We start from the raw sequence: 16746 nt of genomic DNA, 5'->3' as shown, positions 1-16746 counted from the left end.
ACTTCGAACAATTTTATTTTTGCAGCTGATTTGTTGTTTTAACTTTTTCCTCATCAATGTGTAAATGAATTGTGTAGGGCTGTCTTGGCAGCACTTGTAAATTGGTATGTAAAATCTTCCCAGATTTCAGTGGAGATTTTTTTCCTTGCTCAGCTGAACGTTTGTGAATGAGCCACAAGAAAACCCCTTTCCTCCCACTGCTCTCCCAGATTTCATGTTTCCCATCTCTTTTTTTCTGTCAGTCTTTCATTTGCTTTTCTACTTTTTCCTGTGAAAACACATGGGAAAAATAAGAGGAGAAACAGAGCTAGGAGGGTAAAGGGAGGAGGCAATAGAGTTTCATAGGGAGGTAAGTTTTCAAGCCAACAAAAAGGCTACTGAGATTCTTCTTTAAGTACTAACGCCTGAATATCACTTAACTATTTTGAGGTGAATAAGCATATGTTCCATCACTTGCACCTTTTAACCAGTCTGTTTTAATGGGTCACTCTTCCCTGTTCAGACAGTCGGCACTTCTCTCTGCCCTTTCTCTTGAGCTGGGATTTCCCTCGTGGCATCTCCCACACAGCATTTGCTCACTGCCCATATTTGCTCTCCACACACCAGAGGCAGGCTTTCACAGAGGTGTAGCAGGGTCCAAGCAGTGAGTCCCAGACTCATCCTTACCACCTGAAGCCTCCCTGGGCTCTGCCCATGCTGGTAGCAGGGAGATGAGCCGTCACCTCATGGAGCCCTCACCCGCTCTGTCGTCCTGCTTCACTCCCTGGCATTGCTCCTGGGGCTCCTTGGCTCTGAGAGGAGCTGGGAAAACCTCACCTCTGAATGACATCTCCAAACAGAGGGTCTCCAGAGGCAGACCATCCTGCTGTTGAAATGGGTAAAAGCAGCAGAGATATCTCCGCAATCGGTTTTTCACAGCTGATACGAAGCTGGCCTGTGGACTCCCCTGGAGTCACTGCTGGTTCCAGGGATGGACAACCTTGAGCCCCAGCATGGTACCTCCAGCACCAAGCCAAGTACCAGGGTGAGCAGAGGCTGGAGGCCAGCATGGCTGCCGCAGCAGTAGCAGCAGTGGTGTATTTTGCAGCCTCCAGGCTGCAAAGCCCTTTCCCTGGACCTGTTGTCACTTTAGTCTCTTGAGGGGCGTCCCAGCTCGTGCCACTCATTGCAGCAAGTACAGAGAGAGTCAGGAGTCCTTGTTTCTGTTTGTGTGAAGCGACTTAAATGTTTCAGTGGGGGAACTCTGCTGAGTGGATGTGGTATCTTGAAGGAAATCAAGAAATGCAAAAGGGCACCTTTAAGTTAAGCTAAGAGCAAGAGACGGTAGACCTGTGCTAACTGCAGGCAATACAACTCTGGGAAATACATTAAAATGGTGCTTGCTTTTCTGAACAGGCTTGTAGAATAACTGCAGGTATCTTCAAATGGTAGAAAATACCCATCAACAGAGGTGGGGTTTTTTTAATTAAGCAGCTTAGATTTAGGAAGCAGGTATCCAGACTGTGGACTGTCACAGACAAGCAGGGAGCTGCTGCATAATTTTTCAAGCATCAGCAGCGGAGGAATATGCTTTTTCTGAATCCCATGAGTTTGTCAAAACCAATTTCCTGTGCTGATGTTGGGGTAAGGCATACAAAATAGCCAGCCTGGCAGCTACAGAAAAATGAGGATATTTGAAAAAGAATAGGCTTTTTATTTACCCTAAGTGACGGATATTGGCTGAAATGTGAAAAGAAATATGGGAGGGTGAAAGTGTGTTTTGCTATACTTCTCTTTTTTTTCTCTTGTCTGCATTTTCTCCCTGTCTGTTTATATATTCTGGACAAAGTATGTCTAGTAAGACTAATTTTTTAAAGTTTCTTCTATTGTCACTGCTATTCTTGCAGCCCCAGTGTTTAGAGTATGTTGTTTGTGTGCCAGGTTACATGTATGAGTCACCATACCAGTTCAGATCAAGGGTGCATCCAGATGAGTATCTGATTCCCTAGATTCATCACGCCTGGCTTCAGAAACTCAGGGTTTGTGTCTGGTTTCAGCTCGAGTCAATATGAGAGAGTTCAGTAACACCAGCACATGGATTATAAAATGTTAGAGCTCACAGATGAAAAGCAATACCAGGTAACAGGACTAACCTTGCAGTGCTGCTTCTAAGGTGTGGTGAATCACACTCTGTCTCCCTCCACCTAGAGATACATAGGCACCTAAAATTAAGAGATTAACCCAGGCCCTGGTAGTGCCCCATGAGGGTGCTGAACAAGAATTAAAAAACTTAGAGCAACCTTTTCCAAGCCCACCCTCTGTTTCCTCCTGTCCAGGATCCAGACTTTGAGATGCTCTGCATTTGACATGTTAATTCTTCCGGGACCTTCTCTAGTTTCTTAACTCTTGTATACTTTTGGCAGCCCCACCTTCTGCTACCAGCAGGTTTTACCCTTCAGTTCAGTACTGCATAAAAGGGCGCTTCCTTTTGTTTTAGTTGTGCCATCTGATAGCTCCCTCCTACTTTCCTGGGTTGTAATAACTATCAGCTCATTGTGTCTGCTTTTCTGCCTGTCACGCACAGCTCCAGCAATGGAAAAAGGTTGTATTGCCTTTAGGTGAAGTCAGCGCTGGTGTAGTTGTCAAACATGAACCATGAGCTAAGTGCCTCGCTCTGTTTTAGAGTCAGACTTGAACACCTCCAGCTGTACGTTTTTGGCCAAGTCCATTGCCAGCCAGTCGTGCTCTCCTGGTGAAGGCTGAGCGAGAGGGGTTTCATCCTCTATGCAAGGCATTGCCTGGCAGGGCTGGGCAGAGAGCTGCCACTACCCTAAGAGCAGTCAGGACCTCCTTCTCCTGGCCGCGATGAGAAACCACTAGAAGGAAGATTTTGTGTGAGCTTTTCCCAGTGTTGCTGTTTATATTTAAACCACTGTGGGGTTTTTTCGAAGTACTTAACTTTTGAGCAGTGAACTTAATTTGATCCTCTTCATATGTGGATTTTGGGGAGATCTGGTGAGCATCAACGTATGAACACCTGTCCTCTCCTTTCTCTCCTAGGATTTTAGATAATGGGCTGTGTGCAATGTAAGGATAAAGAAGCAACAAAACTGACTGACGAGAGGGATGGCAGTTTAACTCAAAGCTCAGGCTACCGCTATGGGACAGATCCCACTCCACAGCACTATCCTAGCTTTGGTGTGACTTCAATCCCAAACTACAACAACTTCCATGCCACAGGAGGCCAAGGACTGACTGTGTTCGGTGGAGTCAATTCCTCCTCTCATACAGGGACGCTGCGTACAAGAGGAGGAACAGGTGAGTTTCAAAGTCTTCTCTCAGTGCTCTTAGTGAGTATCAATCACATAATAGCAGCAGAGGCACAACTGTCTCAGCATGCTGCTTTTGGGAAGTTATTTCATGAAATAGCGCAAAGAATTGAAGTGGGGGTGGAGCTGGGTCTTCAGCTTGCAAGTGCCAGTTCACTTGGGGAGTGAGAAATTATGTATACATGCCCAATTTGACTGCCTGCCTGCCTGCCTCATCCCTCTACTGGGGAATGGAAATACTCGACGTGGCTATGTCTAAACTCTCTCTTCAAACTCCCCATTGCCTGTTTGGGATGCTACACTGTGTGTGGGTACCAAACCAAAGAGTAGCCCACTAGGGATCCTACACCATGTAGAAGTGTACTGATGTAGTGTACAGAGTGAAGGAGGTGGCATGCCCGCTGTCTGCATAAAAGCAGAGGGATTAGAATAGTTGTCAAAAAAGTAGGAGGCTTCAGCATATTTTGTTCCTCAACAACCAGAGTAGTTTACATTTGGCTTAGACACTTCATCTCTTGGGGCTCCTTTCCCTCCTGTTTTTTGTGATGGAGTATAACTCACCTATCTTCTTCTTCAGGTGTAACTCTTTTTGTGGCGCTTTATGACTATGAAGCAAGAACAGAAGATGACTTGAGTTTTCACAAAGGAGAAAAATTTCAAATACTTAACAGCTCGTAAGTTTTAGGCTTGGGAATATGCTTTTTAATATTTTTAAACTTATAATGTTGACAATTATATTTGTCTGCTTGTATTATTAGTAAAATATTTGATATTCAAGATATGAAGGGGTTTTACTCTGTGCTTACTTACTCGTCTTTGCATTTAGTGAACTTATGCAAAGTGCTTTGCTATTGAAAAAAAAAAACGTTCAACCACATGCAGCTTTACTTCAAAAATAAGCGTTAGTTTTTGTGATTCACTGCTTACATTTCACAGTAAACTTACATTCAGAACTGAAAGTACCAGCTCTGTACTTTACCAGTAGTCGCAGAAGTTCATCAAGGCATGTACTAACACTTTTTGTAATCTGCTGCAAGTATCTCTACACAGAAATGATCTAAAAACTGATTCACAAAAGAGACGTTACCCAAACTTGTGTGCCAGGTTTAAAAGTGGGGTTTTCTTTCTTTTAAAGGTGGGTAATACAGTCAGAACATGCTAGGAAATTCTGTTAAGTGAGAATGCAGCACTGTACAGTTGCATTTGACATGAAAACCACACTTCTATCCTGAAAATCATCAACTTAATTTTAATTTTATTAACTGCCCATAGAAAAAAAATCCCTTAGCAATTTAAAAATAACATCTAAAACTTACTGTGCTACTGACCTATATCTGAACATCTTGTAATTCTTGGCTAAGAACATAAAGTTGAAGGCTCTGTGTTAAGTTTAGTATTGCTATCATGTAGAGGTAAAAATGGGTTCACAACCAAGTATGTTGTTTTCTAGAGGCTTTGTGATACTGCTCTCATCTTTTTTTCTTACACTATGTGACAGTGAGGCAAATTCATCCCTGGTGCAACTCCTGTTAATTTTAATAGAACAACTCCAGGGTTGGAGTTGGCTCAATGTGCATTCAACTTAAAAAAATAAAAATAAAAAAATCAGGTAATTCTGTAGAATATTTCATGAAGCCATGAAGCTGAAGAGCTTTGATGTAGATGAAAGCACAGAAACTTCAGTTATGACTTGTAGAGGGAGCAGGAGTTTAAAAACCTCTCTACTTCTAAATTAGCACTTGGAAAAAAAACCTTTTTTAACCTATCATCCATTTTTGTTCACATTGCCTGATGCTTTCCTAACCTTGCACAAACTATGCCATAACTTGAAACACGAAGGAATACCACACATTATAAATTCCTTACGCATGCCAGTTGATAAAATCAGGGGGTGCTCACCAGGACTTGCGGAGAGATCATACTTGGAGTCGGTGGGACAGAGAGATTCCCCCACCTGTGGGAGATTGCAGTACATGCATTTTGATGCAGGTGATTACTGCCTGGAGGAAGATTTTCTAAGAGGAAAAAACCCCAAGCATCCACTGATTTTCTTGTAGGATTATAGAAGCTCAGTTCCCATCGTAGTCAGCTGTCTGCTTATAAACATGGACCTAACCACACTCCTGGAGTACTGACAGCCAGGCTGGGAATCTCCAGAAAGCAGATTTTCTGTGAGAATGCTTCCTCTCTTCACTTACATCAGAAATAATATGAAAGAAGCCCATTTTTTTAAGAGTCTGCCAATGCTGCTTGCAACCAGAAAGCATATATGTGCACAGAACTAGTTTGTCTAGAATTTTTGGACAGGTTTGGATTTTTTTTTAGCTCTCAACAAATGAAATTTGATTTGTGCTTTGGATTAAAAGTTCAGAATGGCAATACCTGAAATGGTGGACAGAGAGTATCCCTGTGATTTGAAGTCAGAAATGATACCAAGGGCAGTCTGGGGGAAAGAGGTACCTGCAGGGGTGGTTCAGAGCAGAGCCTGACTTCAGGGCTCAGAAACACTCGGCCATTCCCACAGCCACTCCCACACACCCTGGCTAGCCCTAGTGACTAGCCTACTCCTACTTCAGTTGGGTGTCTAAAATTAAGAGCTGTGGAAAAAGTCTGCATTCCTCCTCCTTTCTGGCAGCACTTTGAGAGATTTAAGCTTCTCTGTCAAAGCAGAGGGGGTTGTTCCTGATGTGATCATCCACGGGTGTGCTTTTTTCCTCCCTAGATTGATAAAATACCTCCATCTAGTGGACTCTCTGTACAGTAAGGAGAAGAAATGTAATGGTACGATTTACCAACCACAGTATGGCATAATCTCTCAGAAATATTCTACAGCAACATATGGGGAAAGGGTTGGCACTTCAGCTAGTAAAACTGGGGACACAAACAGAGAGGGCCATTTGCCTGACATACTAATGTTCACAAGGTGTATTACAATAGTGTCAGTTGCCAGCCTCTAGAAAAGCTATTTGTTCTTCACTTTTTTGAACTGCAGAATTGGAAATGTCTCCTTTTTGACTAATCACAGCTGTTTTCTAGTTGTTTTCTGGAGAGTTTGTACTCCTTCAAACCGTTAAAGAAAGTGGAGTTGAAAATTTAAAGAGCTCACCTTCACACAATCTTTCCTGCCAGTAATAGCTTACACAATGTGTTTTCTGTAACTGCTTGCTTACAGAGGAGGCTGGCTTCTCTGGACACATTTGATAATAGTGTTTTATTTAGTGAACAAATCTGTTTTACAGAGAGGAGAAATGAGAAAGAGTTTCTAAGCAGTCCAGAAATAGAAAAGAGAATGCATATTAGTAGTGCTAAGAGTTAAACATCAGTGAATCTGGTGCACAGAATGAAATACAAATTGCAAAATCCCAAATCATTGTATCCTGTAAAAAGCTGAGAAGTAAACTTCTCTTAAAGCTGTGCATTATATAGCAGCGCATATTGTCTGAAGGGCAGTACCATGTCCCACTGCGCACACCAGTGTAAGAGAAAAATTGACGCTAAGCCTGTGGAACACTGCCGTAAGATGGTCCTGCGCGGACCTCTTCATATTTAAATGTTGTAGAAGAATGGGTTTTTTGCAAGTATTTGAAAATGCAGCTAGTCCTCTGCTACTTCAGATACCTCCTCTAGGTGGCCAGGAGAGGGAATCTAGACAATGAAGTGTGATCCTTAAGGGCCATCTAAAACTCCATATTGATAAATGGCTTTTTGATGCCTTTGGGTTTCAGATTAATTATCCCAACTGAAGTTTAAAATTAGCAGTGGATGTGACAGTGTTCAGTTTGGCAGTTTTTCTGTTAGCTCTCTCAAGGGTCTGTATTAGAATAATTGCTATGGAGACAGTTTTCAGTATTCTAATCCAAACTCAGCCCTCACCAAACCTGATTTCACTGGGTTGTTATGTCTGTTTATGCCATTATGCTGCATTTGGAAGGCTACATTACTAACCACCACTGAAATAATAATAGGTGTAACAGAATACATATATTATTTGGGTTTAGATGCAAACAGCTCTCTCGGAAGCATGCCGGTGATAAAGAGATGAGTTGCTGTGGCTTCTTAGGCCATGCAGCTGCAGGTGCTGTTAACAAAGTCAGATCATTGTCTTTACAGCTGTGTCTTACTCTCACTTCTCCTCCTTACCTCTCTTTCTGCAGGGAAGGAGACTGGTGGGAGGCCCGGAGCTTGACAACAGGCGAAACTGGTTACATTCCCAGTAATTATGTGGCTCCAGTCGATTCCATCCAAGCAGAGGAGTATGTTTTCTTTTCATAGTAAAGACCCATTAGTGGTGTATTTGAAGGAGGTTTGAGGCGTTGGTTTTGATTGATTGCAGCGATTTTTCAAATGACTTACATTATTTTTATTTCAGTTCTTAACTGCACTGATAAATAATTAGGTAATTAGTAACAAAAGAAGCACAAGCTCAGTGCTTTTTCAATGTCAAAACAAAGGAAGAAAACCTAAAGGAACATAGGTCTGCTTCCTTTATTCAAGTGTTGACTAATTTCAAGCTTTAAGCAAAAGGTGCCCTTGCTTTTCCTGAACCAACTTGTAAAAATATTTGGAGTCAATTAGTGTGCAAACTGTCTATTAAAGAGGGCACGTTTTATCAACAAATACCTACCAGTGGTAGGATGCCTACAACACATACAGCAGGCAGCATAATGAGGACATATCTGTGAAAAATGGAGTGCTGTGTGTATCCATATCATTCCAGTATAAAAGATACACTGGAGGAGCTTACATAGGTGAGCAGGTTCTACTGTAGTTTGTTCTTGGATGACTGTGAAACAAAAAAAACCAAACCCAAACCCAGCTTGCTGCAGGGAGGAAAAAGGTACTGAAACTCTGAAAGTCTTCTATAACCACAGTAAAGTACTTGCATCTGGTCCTTCTACTGAGGTTTTATAGCTGTGCTGCAACAAAGATACTGAATACTGATACATCGCTATGTAAGTCAAATACATAGTTTGTAGCAACATCTGTAAAATACTGCTCTTCAGCAGCGATGCATTTTTCTGCCCTTTTCCTTGTCTATTCCTTCCCCTCGCCAGGTCTTGCTCTCTGTTCATCAAAGTCTGGCCTTTCTCATAAGACACCAAACAAGCATTCTCAGCATCTGCTGATTATAAGCTTAATGCAAAGTGCTACTGCAGAATGTATACAATATCTACTACAAAGTTTGTCACATTAGATTCCCACCACAATAAGAGAGACACAGTATGACAAAAAAGGTTGAATATACTGGAGTAACCATAGTTTCATCAAATAATCCTCCATATCTGAGCTCTGTTACACTACCTAGTAATTCCATGTAGCATTTGTCTTACTATTTCTGATGTTTCCCTAAGGTGGTACTTTGGCAAACTTGGCCGAAAAGATGCCGAGAGGCAGCTGTTGTCATTTGGAAACCCCAGAGGTACCTTCCTGATCCGGGAAAGTGAAACTACCAAAGGTAGGCTGGCCAAAGCTATTCTGACTAGAAATGAGACAGTATATGAGAAAAATCATGCTGAGTGTGTGAAATACCATTTTCAGTGGTATGAAGGTAGAGATAAGTGTGACCTTGCATATCTGTGTGCTAGGGAATTAGATGTCTGGGCATCCCAGGTCTTAGAGTGAGTGTTCAAAGCAGAGAACACCCTAAGTGCAACCCACGCCATGCTCAACCCCTGGTATCTGCAGTGAAAGTCATGCACAGGCAGGGTGCTCTGCTCTGCTCTCAGACTCTGAAAATCACAGTCTCTCTCAATGCATGTGTTGAGGATACTACAATTGCAATGGAGTTGGGTGGAGAGTGGCCCCTCACATTAGCAGCTGTGGGGCTACAGAAGGCAGACCTCCCAGTGTCCTTATTCAGGTCCAGGCACAGACAGCTAGCTTACTGTGAACAGATGCTGGGAATCTCCAGTCTAGTTTGGTGAAAATTACTGCTTGCTTCTGAACAAGCAGAATATTTTAATCTCCTCTCCTGGAAGATGTAAGATAAGATTTTGAAGTGGGGGGAGGTACTGGTTATTATTTTGGGACGATTAGGGGATTTTTTCTGGCCTTTCCCCTTTGAAATGCTGGATCCCTGGGGAAAAAAAATAAATAAATATGTAGCAATTTTAAATTCATAGATTAACAGTGAAAAGACTTGAAAAATATTTCTAATTCATATATTCACACAGTATTCAACTGTATCCATTCTGTTGAAGTCAAGTGGAAGGATGTATTCTCCTCCTTCCCTCTAAAAATATTGGAGGAGTTCCAGTTTCCTTGGTGGATGCTGTCTTTGCTTTTACATTTTGTTCATGAGGCCTGTCAACATCTTCTTCAAAGCTTCACATGTATGAAAAGATCTCTTTTAACTCATACAGCTATTGAGGAGAAAACCTGCAACTAAGTGAAAACAAACCTGGCCATTTCTCAATTAACCAGCAATCCAAAACAATAGCTGTGGGAAGCATAAGTCACTAGAATTAGTTCCATGTAAGTTCTGAAGTCTAATGATGGCTCATGTAATTAAAGCACTGACTTGTCAATGCTTTGATCAGAGCACACTCTGTCAGCTAGAGTTAGCATGCAGAGTGGTTGGAGTCATGGCTGGTAAAGGGGTTTAAAGAAGAGAAACACTACTTCCCACTCCTCGCTACCTGACCTATCTTCAGGTGCTGCATTCTGTCATCTCAAATCTTAAGTTTTACATTTTTGACTCCTGCAGTCACTGGTTTCTTCCTTCACTGCCTATAACTTTGACAAGTGTTTTCTGATACAAAATCTGAGTAGACGTGCTTTTGTTTCAGACAGCTAATTTCCCATCTTGCCACCCCACAGCTTCACCGTACCTTATGTAGCAGTGAGGCATTCTCACCAGGAGCAAGACAGGCTCTGACTTGCTCTTTTTCTGCAAATAGCCTCCACCTGTTTGTTTACACCAGCAGTTGCTGTGATGTATGTGAGGAGCAGGACTTCATTCCACTCTGTGCCGAGTTTAAAAACTCACTCATATAGGCATCCATGGATCTTAAAAACAAACACAACACCGTTTCTCTAAACCACATTATCAGTGTAGTCTGTTTTGACCATTTTTTATACAGTGATAGGGGATATGTTTTGCAGGGCTGTTTACTTATTTAAGTCAGGGGGGTTTTTTAGAGCTTCTTGTGAGACACAAAAGCATTGGGGAAATGGAGTAATCTGTCATGGATGGACTTAGAGCAGCAAGCTTAACTTCTCTGTATTTGAACTTAAGGCTTTCTACATCTTCAGGCTAAGTGTGCATCAAAGCCATTGGAAAAAAACAAACATGCATGGTTTTTGTCAAAAATGCCTATTTCCCTTCTCATCCTTGTGGTGTTTCAATATGTTGTTAGAAGAAAACAGAGGGAGCTTGTTGTTAATGAGAGAGAAAAAAGTCAGCTGGGAGGGCTCGAATGGTGCCTTTTCCCATAAGTCTTCTCAAAATGCCTTACTCCAGCTAGCCATGTTGGGCTTGAGGCAGGAATTGTTTGTGACCTAGAATTGTCCCTTCTGCTTTAAATAATAACAATAATAAAATTAATCAGGATCATGTTAAAAGTATCATCATGGATGACTTCAGCATGAATTTAACCTCCCTAGATCATGGTTGCCTTCTCTTCTTACTTCCAAAATAAATCATACGGAGCTGACTTTTCATTTTTTCAATGCCTGACTACCCAGGTACTTCATCAGCTCTTGTCTGTATAATCCTTCACCTGGTTTCAATCTCCACCCTCCAAGGCTGTCTGGTTTTAGGTTTGTTTTTTTAAAAAATTCATTAGTATGATATATTGTAATGTCGTATTTCTATCCAAATTTTTATTATGTATATCTCTTATATTTTAATTTATTATCAGATAATAATGAATAGTATAAATAACCAACAGCCCAAATAAATGAATAATGAAATCCATCTTGGTTCTTGTTTTTGTCCAGATTTGAACTAAAGCTCCAGTTCTGCAACTTGATCTGAGGTCAGCGGGGGTCCACAGAGGGCCACCCACACAGCTCTGATTGCAGACCTGGAGCCACAGATTGTTTACATTTTCCTAAAGAATCTAAAATAGTGACCAGATAGGCAGGGAGCGTGACTAAAGAAAATACAGCTGCTGCCAGTGGATCAAAACTCACAAATGCGGAGGTGGAGAGCACTGCCTGGAAAATTTTGAGAGTAGGCTGACAGTGTACAGCTGAGTGGTAGTACAAAGCATACAAAAGATGCGCTTGCAAATCCCCAAAAAGCTTTGAACTCCTAGCTGAGATGTACTTACTCAGTGGGAGAACCTCCTCAGAAAAATACCCTAAACAAACAGTGTTTTTCTACACTTAGAAATAAAAACCCTGTCACTCCTCCCAGGGTGTCTCCCATTCGCATAAACCAGAATCATCTGTGTAAGTGCTGGCTCTTTTCCTCCTATTTAGAGGACAAACAGGGAATTTGAGAAGTCCTTGGAGTCAGGGTGGAGACATTTGTTCACTGCAGCTCCCTCAGTGGTGAGCCACCCGCCAGTGCGACCTGTTGCAGGTTAACATGGTCGGAGAAACGTCTTCCTGAGGAGACGTTCAGGAAAGCCATCTTGCACCAAGAATCTCAACCTCATAACTGTGGGGGTTCTTTAAACCATTTCACTTAGGTGGAGGTGGTTTTGGAGGATGTGAACCTGCCAGATGTGTTGAAAAGTACCCTGACTTGGGATAAGCAGTAGTCGGTGCTGTTTGCTATCAGACCTGCAGGAAATCAGTCCACCTTTCATGTTGTCCAAAATTGTCTGCTGGCAGATTTCCTTTCCTGTCCTTAACTGACATGGTTACCAATGAAAGCAGCCCAGACTCCAGAAGGAGGACCTTCCTGAGAGCTCTGCAGCTGCCAGTTACCTACAGTTTTTTTCCTTTTAATGTCTGAATTACCTTTGAGCAAACACAATATTTGTCTGAGCCATGAGTGAAGACTTGTCTCCTCCACTGCCTTTGAAATGTCCATGCTTTTGCTCAGAAACTGCATTATGCTGAAAAATGTGGCTTTGCTTTTGAGGAGAACCAACATGTGGGTGTCACTGTAAGTAGAATAGGACTGTGCTTCAAACAAAACACCTGAATGTGCAAGTCTGCATGTAGGTGGCCAAGCTCCCTTGACACCCAGCAGGAAGCCGGAGTTCCATTCAGCTGCCCACAACTGCAGACACTCAGTGCTCAAACCCGCATTACACCATCAATATCTACAGTGCCGTAACACTCATGGAAACTAGGCTGGGATTCAGCTGCCCTAATAGCACCAGAAGCTTATGTGTGGGCATCTAAATCAAGCCCATAGCCCGCCTGCAGACAGCTACCACTACACCTAAAACTGAATCCAGCCCCTCAACTGAGGTTCCTTTACCTGGCCATGAGCATCCAGAGCCATTTGAAATGCCTGCAGGGCATCCAGGTGGATCAGACAAATGTGACAGCCTGAGGAAAAACTGCCAAGCAGGATGTCCTGGGGCATCTCACATGGGACTTAAGCTCTGTGTTTGGGCATCTGAATCCCTCTAGTAAGCTCTAAAGGTCCAGCATGGATTTGGAAAGTGAAACATGCAGTTCTTGCAGATCTCCTGGTGCACAGTCTTGGTGTAGTGCCACCTTCCAAACACTGTAACATACAAAGTATGCTAATTTGCTTGTTTTATAAAGAAGTTTGGGATCCATCTGGGTAACAACGCTGTGCATATATAAAGTCTTTATCTCCCGTGCTTCCTATGAAAATCTTGATATTTACTGCCCACTGGCATTTACCTAAAGTATAGTATTTGCAGTAACCTGACACTTAGAACAGGAAAAGTCAATTTAACAACCTGAAGCAGTAAATGTTAAAATGTGAGTTTTCATTTACACAAAAGTCCTGATTTCTTTCTAGAGAAGTGTGAGAGGGACATGGTGTGAACATCATACGATTTCTGTGGTACTTACTTCATTGTGTTAGATTCACTTGCTCTTTTTCAAGGTATAGTAAGCATTTTCTGGAAGCAATATCACTTTATAAGAACTGACCAGCAAATGAGAATCTTTGTGTCTGAAAGCTACTTACAATTTTTTATTTCTCCTTTGCTTGGAACAGGTGCCTATTCCCTGTCTATTCGAGACTGGGATGATATGAAAGGAGATCATGTCAAACATTATAAGATTCGTAAACTTGACAATGGTGGATATTATATCACAACTCGGGCACAATTTGAAACTCTTCAGCAGCTGGTTCAGCATTATTCAGGTAATTTTTCAGATAATACATGGCACTCTGAAGTATTTTTAAACAAAAGTGTTTGCTGCTGAGCTGATGTATGTGTAAGACACCCTAAAGAGTCATTTGAGGTATGACTCTTGCTTGTTGTAATGCATCTTCCATTATCCCTTTCCCATTACAGTTATAAATGGCTCTGAGTGTTGTTCACAGTGTATAGTGGCAGAGCTTTTAAAAGCTAGCACTCTACTGAGGTAAAGGTTTTGCCTGCTCTCTTTCTTCTAAGCAAACAGAATTACTGAATTTGACTTGCACATCTAAAAGCATGAATTCTCTGTGCATAAGCAAGTGCTAATGTGTCCTGTTTTGCAGCACGCTGTTGCTAGTAAAGCAAATAGGGAATTGCATTGTGCAATTCAGTCACCTAAAGCAACGACCAAAAGGTTTGCATATATTACCTGACTCAAATTTTCCCATTGGATTTGTGTTCAATGTGCAAAGTATTAACATTTAAATTATAATTGGTCTCATTTTAAAAAATATGGCAAGGTGGGTGTTTCTTCATGCACACTGTTTGTGTCCACCCACCAAGCTCTTTTTTTTAAATTTCTGTGATTATGAGTAGCATGTACTATTTAACCCAAAAGTGCATCCTGCTGTCACTGGCAATTGGCGTGCAACAACTTTAAAGCCCCTCAAACCTCTGCATAGGACAACCAGTTCTTACGTAGAAGACTGCCGTGCTTCTCAACATGGTCATTTTTTAAGCAGAAATGTATATTTTTAATTATTTTTTTAATTTTTTCCTTACTTTAGCTTTTCATGATATTAACAGATGATCCCAAATGCTCACTGCTCAAAAACTTTTCATAATTTTTACTTGGGAAATCAACTTCTCTGTGGGGTGTTTTTTCTGTATTCTTTGTATTCTGTCTGCTGTATTCTTATGCTATTCATACTAGACATCTGGCTGTCTTCTCCGCCCAATTTCTGATGGTTGTATGCTGCCTGGGAGAATTTCTAGTTGTGTCTGGTGACTCTACATTAAACTAGGCTAAATAATGTATAAAAACTCACATCTAAGGAAGATAATTTTAAACCCCACTGTACCAGCTGGTATATGTCAACTTTTAGTTTTCTGTGGGCAAATTATTTGGGTGGTATATTTTCCATGCACAGATGCAGGAACAAATAGATCTGGAAACAGCCATTTCTGAGCAACACAGAGGCATAGTCAGTAGCATCCAGGTAGGATAGCTCAGGAGAGCATGGTCCAGACCCACACTCCAGAGGTTTCACCTGTGGTCTCCCAGATTCAGGTGAAGACAGGAGCCCTCACTCCATACCAGCCCCAGCTGCCTCAAAACATAAGGGCTGCCTCTAACCGCTTGCTCTGCACTCTGGACTGTGGGAGGTAGATTAGCACAACGCCTTGTGAGTGCCTAAATTTACTTCTAGGGAGAGCTCAGAGATGCCCAAATGACTCCATAAAGATCAGCATCGTTTCTGCAGAACCACTGCTGAGACCGTAGGTCAGTGCCTTCACAGCAGGACAGGTGTGCTCTGCAGCTCACCCCTCAGCCTTCATCCCATAGCTATCCTGGCTGGAGGAGCGCTTCTGTCCAGGCAGCTGGAAACCAGGCTACCCAGATAGACAGTGTGGTCTTATGTAAGCGGTCCTGGGTCAGGAGTTGGAAGTAAAAAGTGTGCACTTTTGTGCATGCACAGCACAGGTATCCGTGTGCTGTGCTCCCACTGCCCTGCCAAGTACCCTTATTACCCAGACTTCCCTCTTATCCCAGCCCCTTCTTGCCTGCATAATAAAGTTAATGGCAGTGTCTGGACTTTCACAGATGAGATTTACAAATGAAAAATATTGAGATCCCCAGGGTGTCCTGATGTCAGAGTAAATTCCAGTAACGGCACATCTGAAGCTGAAGCACCATTCACCCAGTCCGTAACAGACGGCCTGTCAAGCATAAGCTCTTGTGAGTGCAGTCTAGACTTAACTGGAGCACCAGCATGCCAAGCTTTTTTTTTTTTTCAATTAAAGAAAACAAGGAGATCTTAAAAACCTCCAGTTTCTTTCTGCAGCTATCCAAACTCATAAGGAAGCTTTCCAAATACAATCTATATGTTGAGTAGTCCCTGTCCTAATGTTCCTCTTGGAATTACCTTGGAATAAGACATGCCGAGTGGTTAGATAATCTTCCCGGTTTTGGGGTCTTTCTTGTCTTGCTACAGGAGACACAATGAGGTCCATGTCAGGGTATCAGTAGGGACTTCCCCACCATCCGACAACATTTGTGCTGAGGAGGTAGAGCTTGGTGTTGCACAGAGCTTCGGTGCTTGCCCACCTTGTGATGCTGAAACAAACTGTTCACCTGCCCAGAAAGAAGTCTTGCACAGGAGAATAAACATTATGTTTGAGTCTGAAATACAATTGTAGTTCCCCGCCTTGTTCTGCTCTGCTGCACCTGTTTTAAGATACAAGTCACTGTGCAAGCTTTATATTGTAGTCTGTTTTGTGCAACATGGCATACTGCACAACAACATGTGTGTATATTTGTATATATCATTCGTTTACTCCTGCTGAAATATCCTGTGACTTTTGTCACAGTTCAGTCTTCCATGAAGCTTTGCGAGAGATGAGTATAATGAATCTGTCCCAAATGATGTAGGACTGGCTGCATACACTAGTAAAGATTTGCTTTAGAAAGAATGGCAGAAAAAGTTTTTTACAGGACACCTACAAAAACACCTTTTCATAGAGTAGAATACAGAAAACATCTTTTCCCAGGATACCTAGAAAAAAATTAGCAAAGAAGTCCACCAAATTTTCATTGCTGTGATTTTCAGAAAAAGTGAATCTTCTCTGTGTTTCTTTCACTTAGTACAGAAACAATCCAGTTTGTGACTTAGAGATAATTTTTTAAAGGTTATACTGTACTATAGTATACCAGTTACTCATGAAGTTATCTTAATGCAGCATTGTTGGAGAAGGGAAGTCCTGAGTCCACAGAGAAACCATTGGCGGTCACCTTCTATTTCAGGCTGTGGAAGCAGACACTAAAATATTTCCTGTTCTGTCTCAATGAATATGTTTCAGTGTTCAATTTCTAATCTTCCAGGATGCTTTGTGGTATGCAACTAACAGCTGTTGTGAGTAGCATTGTTTTTATGCTTACTGTTTTTGTTTCATGTCACACTTTTTTTTCT

The 16746-nt window shown here is 41.9% G+C and overlaps 1 protein-coding gene across 6 annotated transcripts in view; it reads left to right on the top strand.

Annotated features, from left to right (window-relative positions):
* FYN (FYN proto-oncogene, Src family tyrosine kinase) overlaps window positions 1-16746 on the top strand; it is a 136460-nt gene that overhangs the window by 93957 nt on the left and 25757 nt on the right. For all 6 annotated transcript variants that reach the window (XM_074862314.1, XM_074862315.1, XM_074862317.1 and 3 more), the window contains 5 exons: window positions 3040-3297; window positions 3886-3982; window positions 7463-7561; window positions 8660-8763; window positions 13408-13557. In XM_074862314.1, coding sequence (XP_074718415.1) covers window positions 3051-3297; window positions 3886-3982; window positions 7463-7561; window positions 8660-8763; window positions 13408-13557 — 697 coding nt within the window. In that variant the 5' untranslated portion in view covers window positions 3040-3050. The remainder of the gene's footprint in view (window positions 1-3039; window positions 3298-3885; window positions 3983-7462; window positions 7562-8659; window positions 8764-13407; window positions 13558-16746) is intronic.

This window comes from Strix uralensis, chromosome 3 (genome assembly GCF_047716275.1).
Source record: "Strix uralensis isolate ZFMK-TIS-50842 chromosome 3, bStrUra1, whole genome shotgun sequence".
In the NCBI taxonomy this organism is placed as follows: Eukaryota; Metazoa; Chordata; class Aves; order Strigiformes; family Strigidae; genus Strix; species Strix uralensis.
This window is presented reverse-complemented; position numbering and strand designations above follow the sequence as displayed.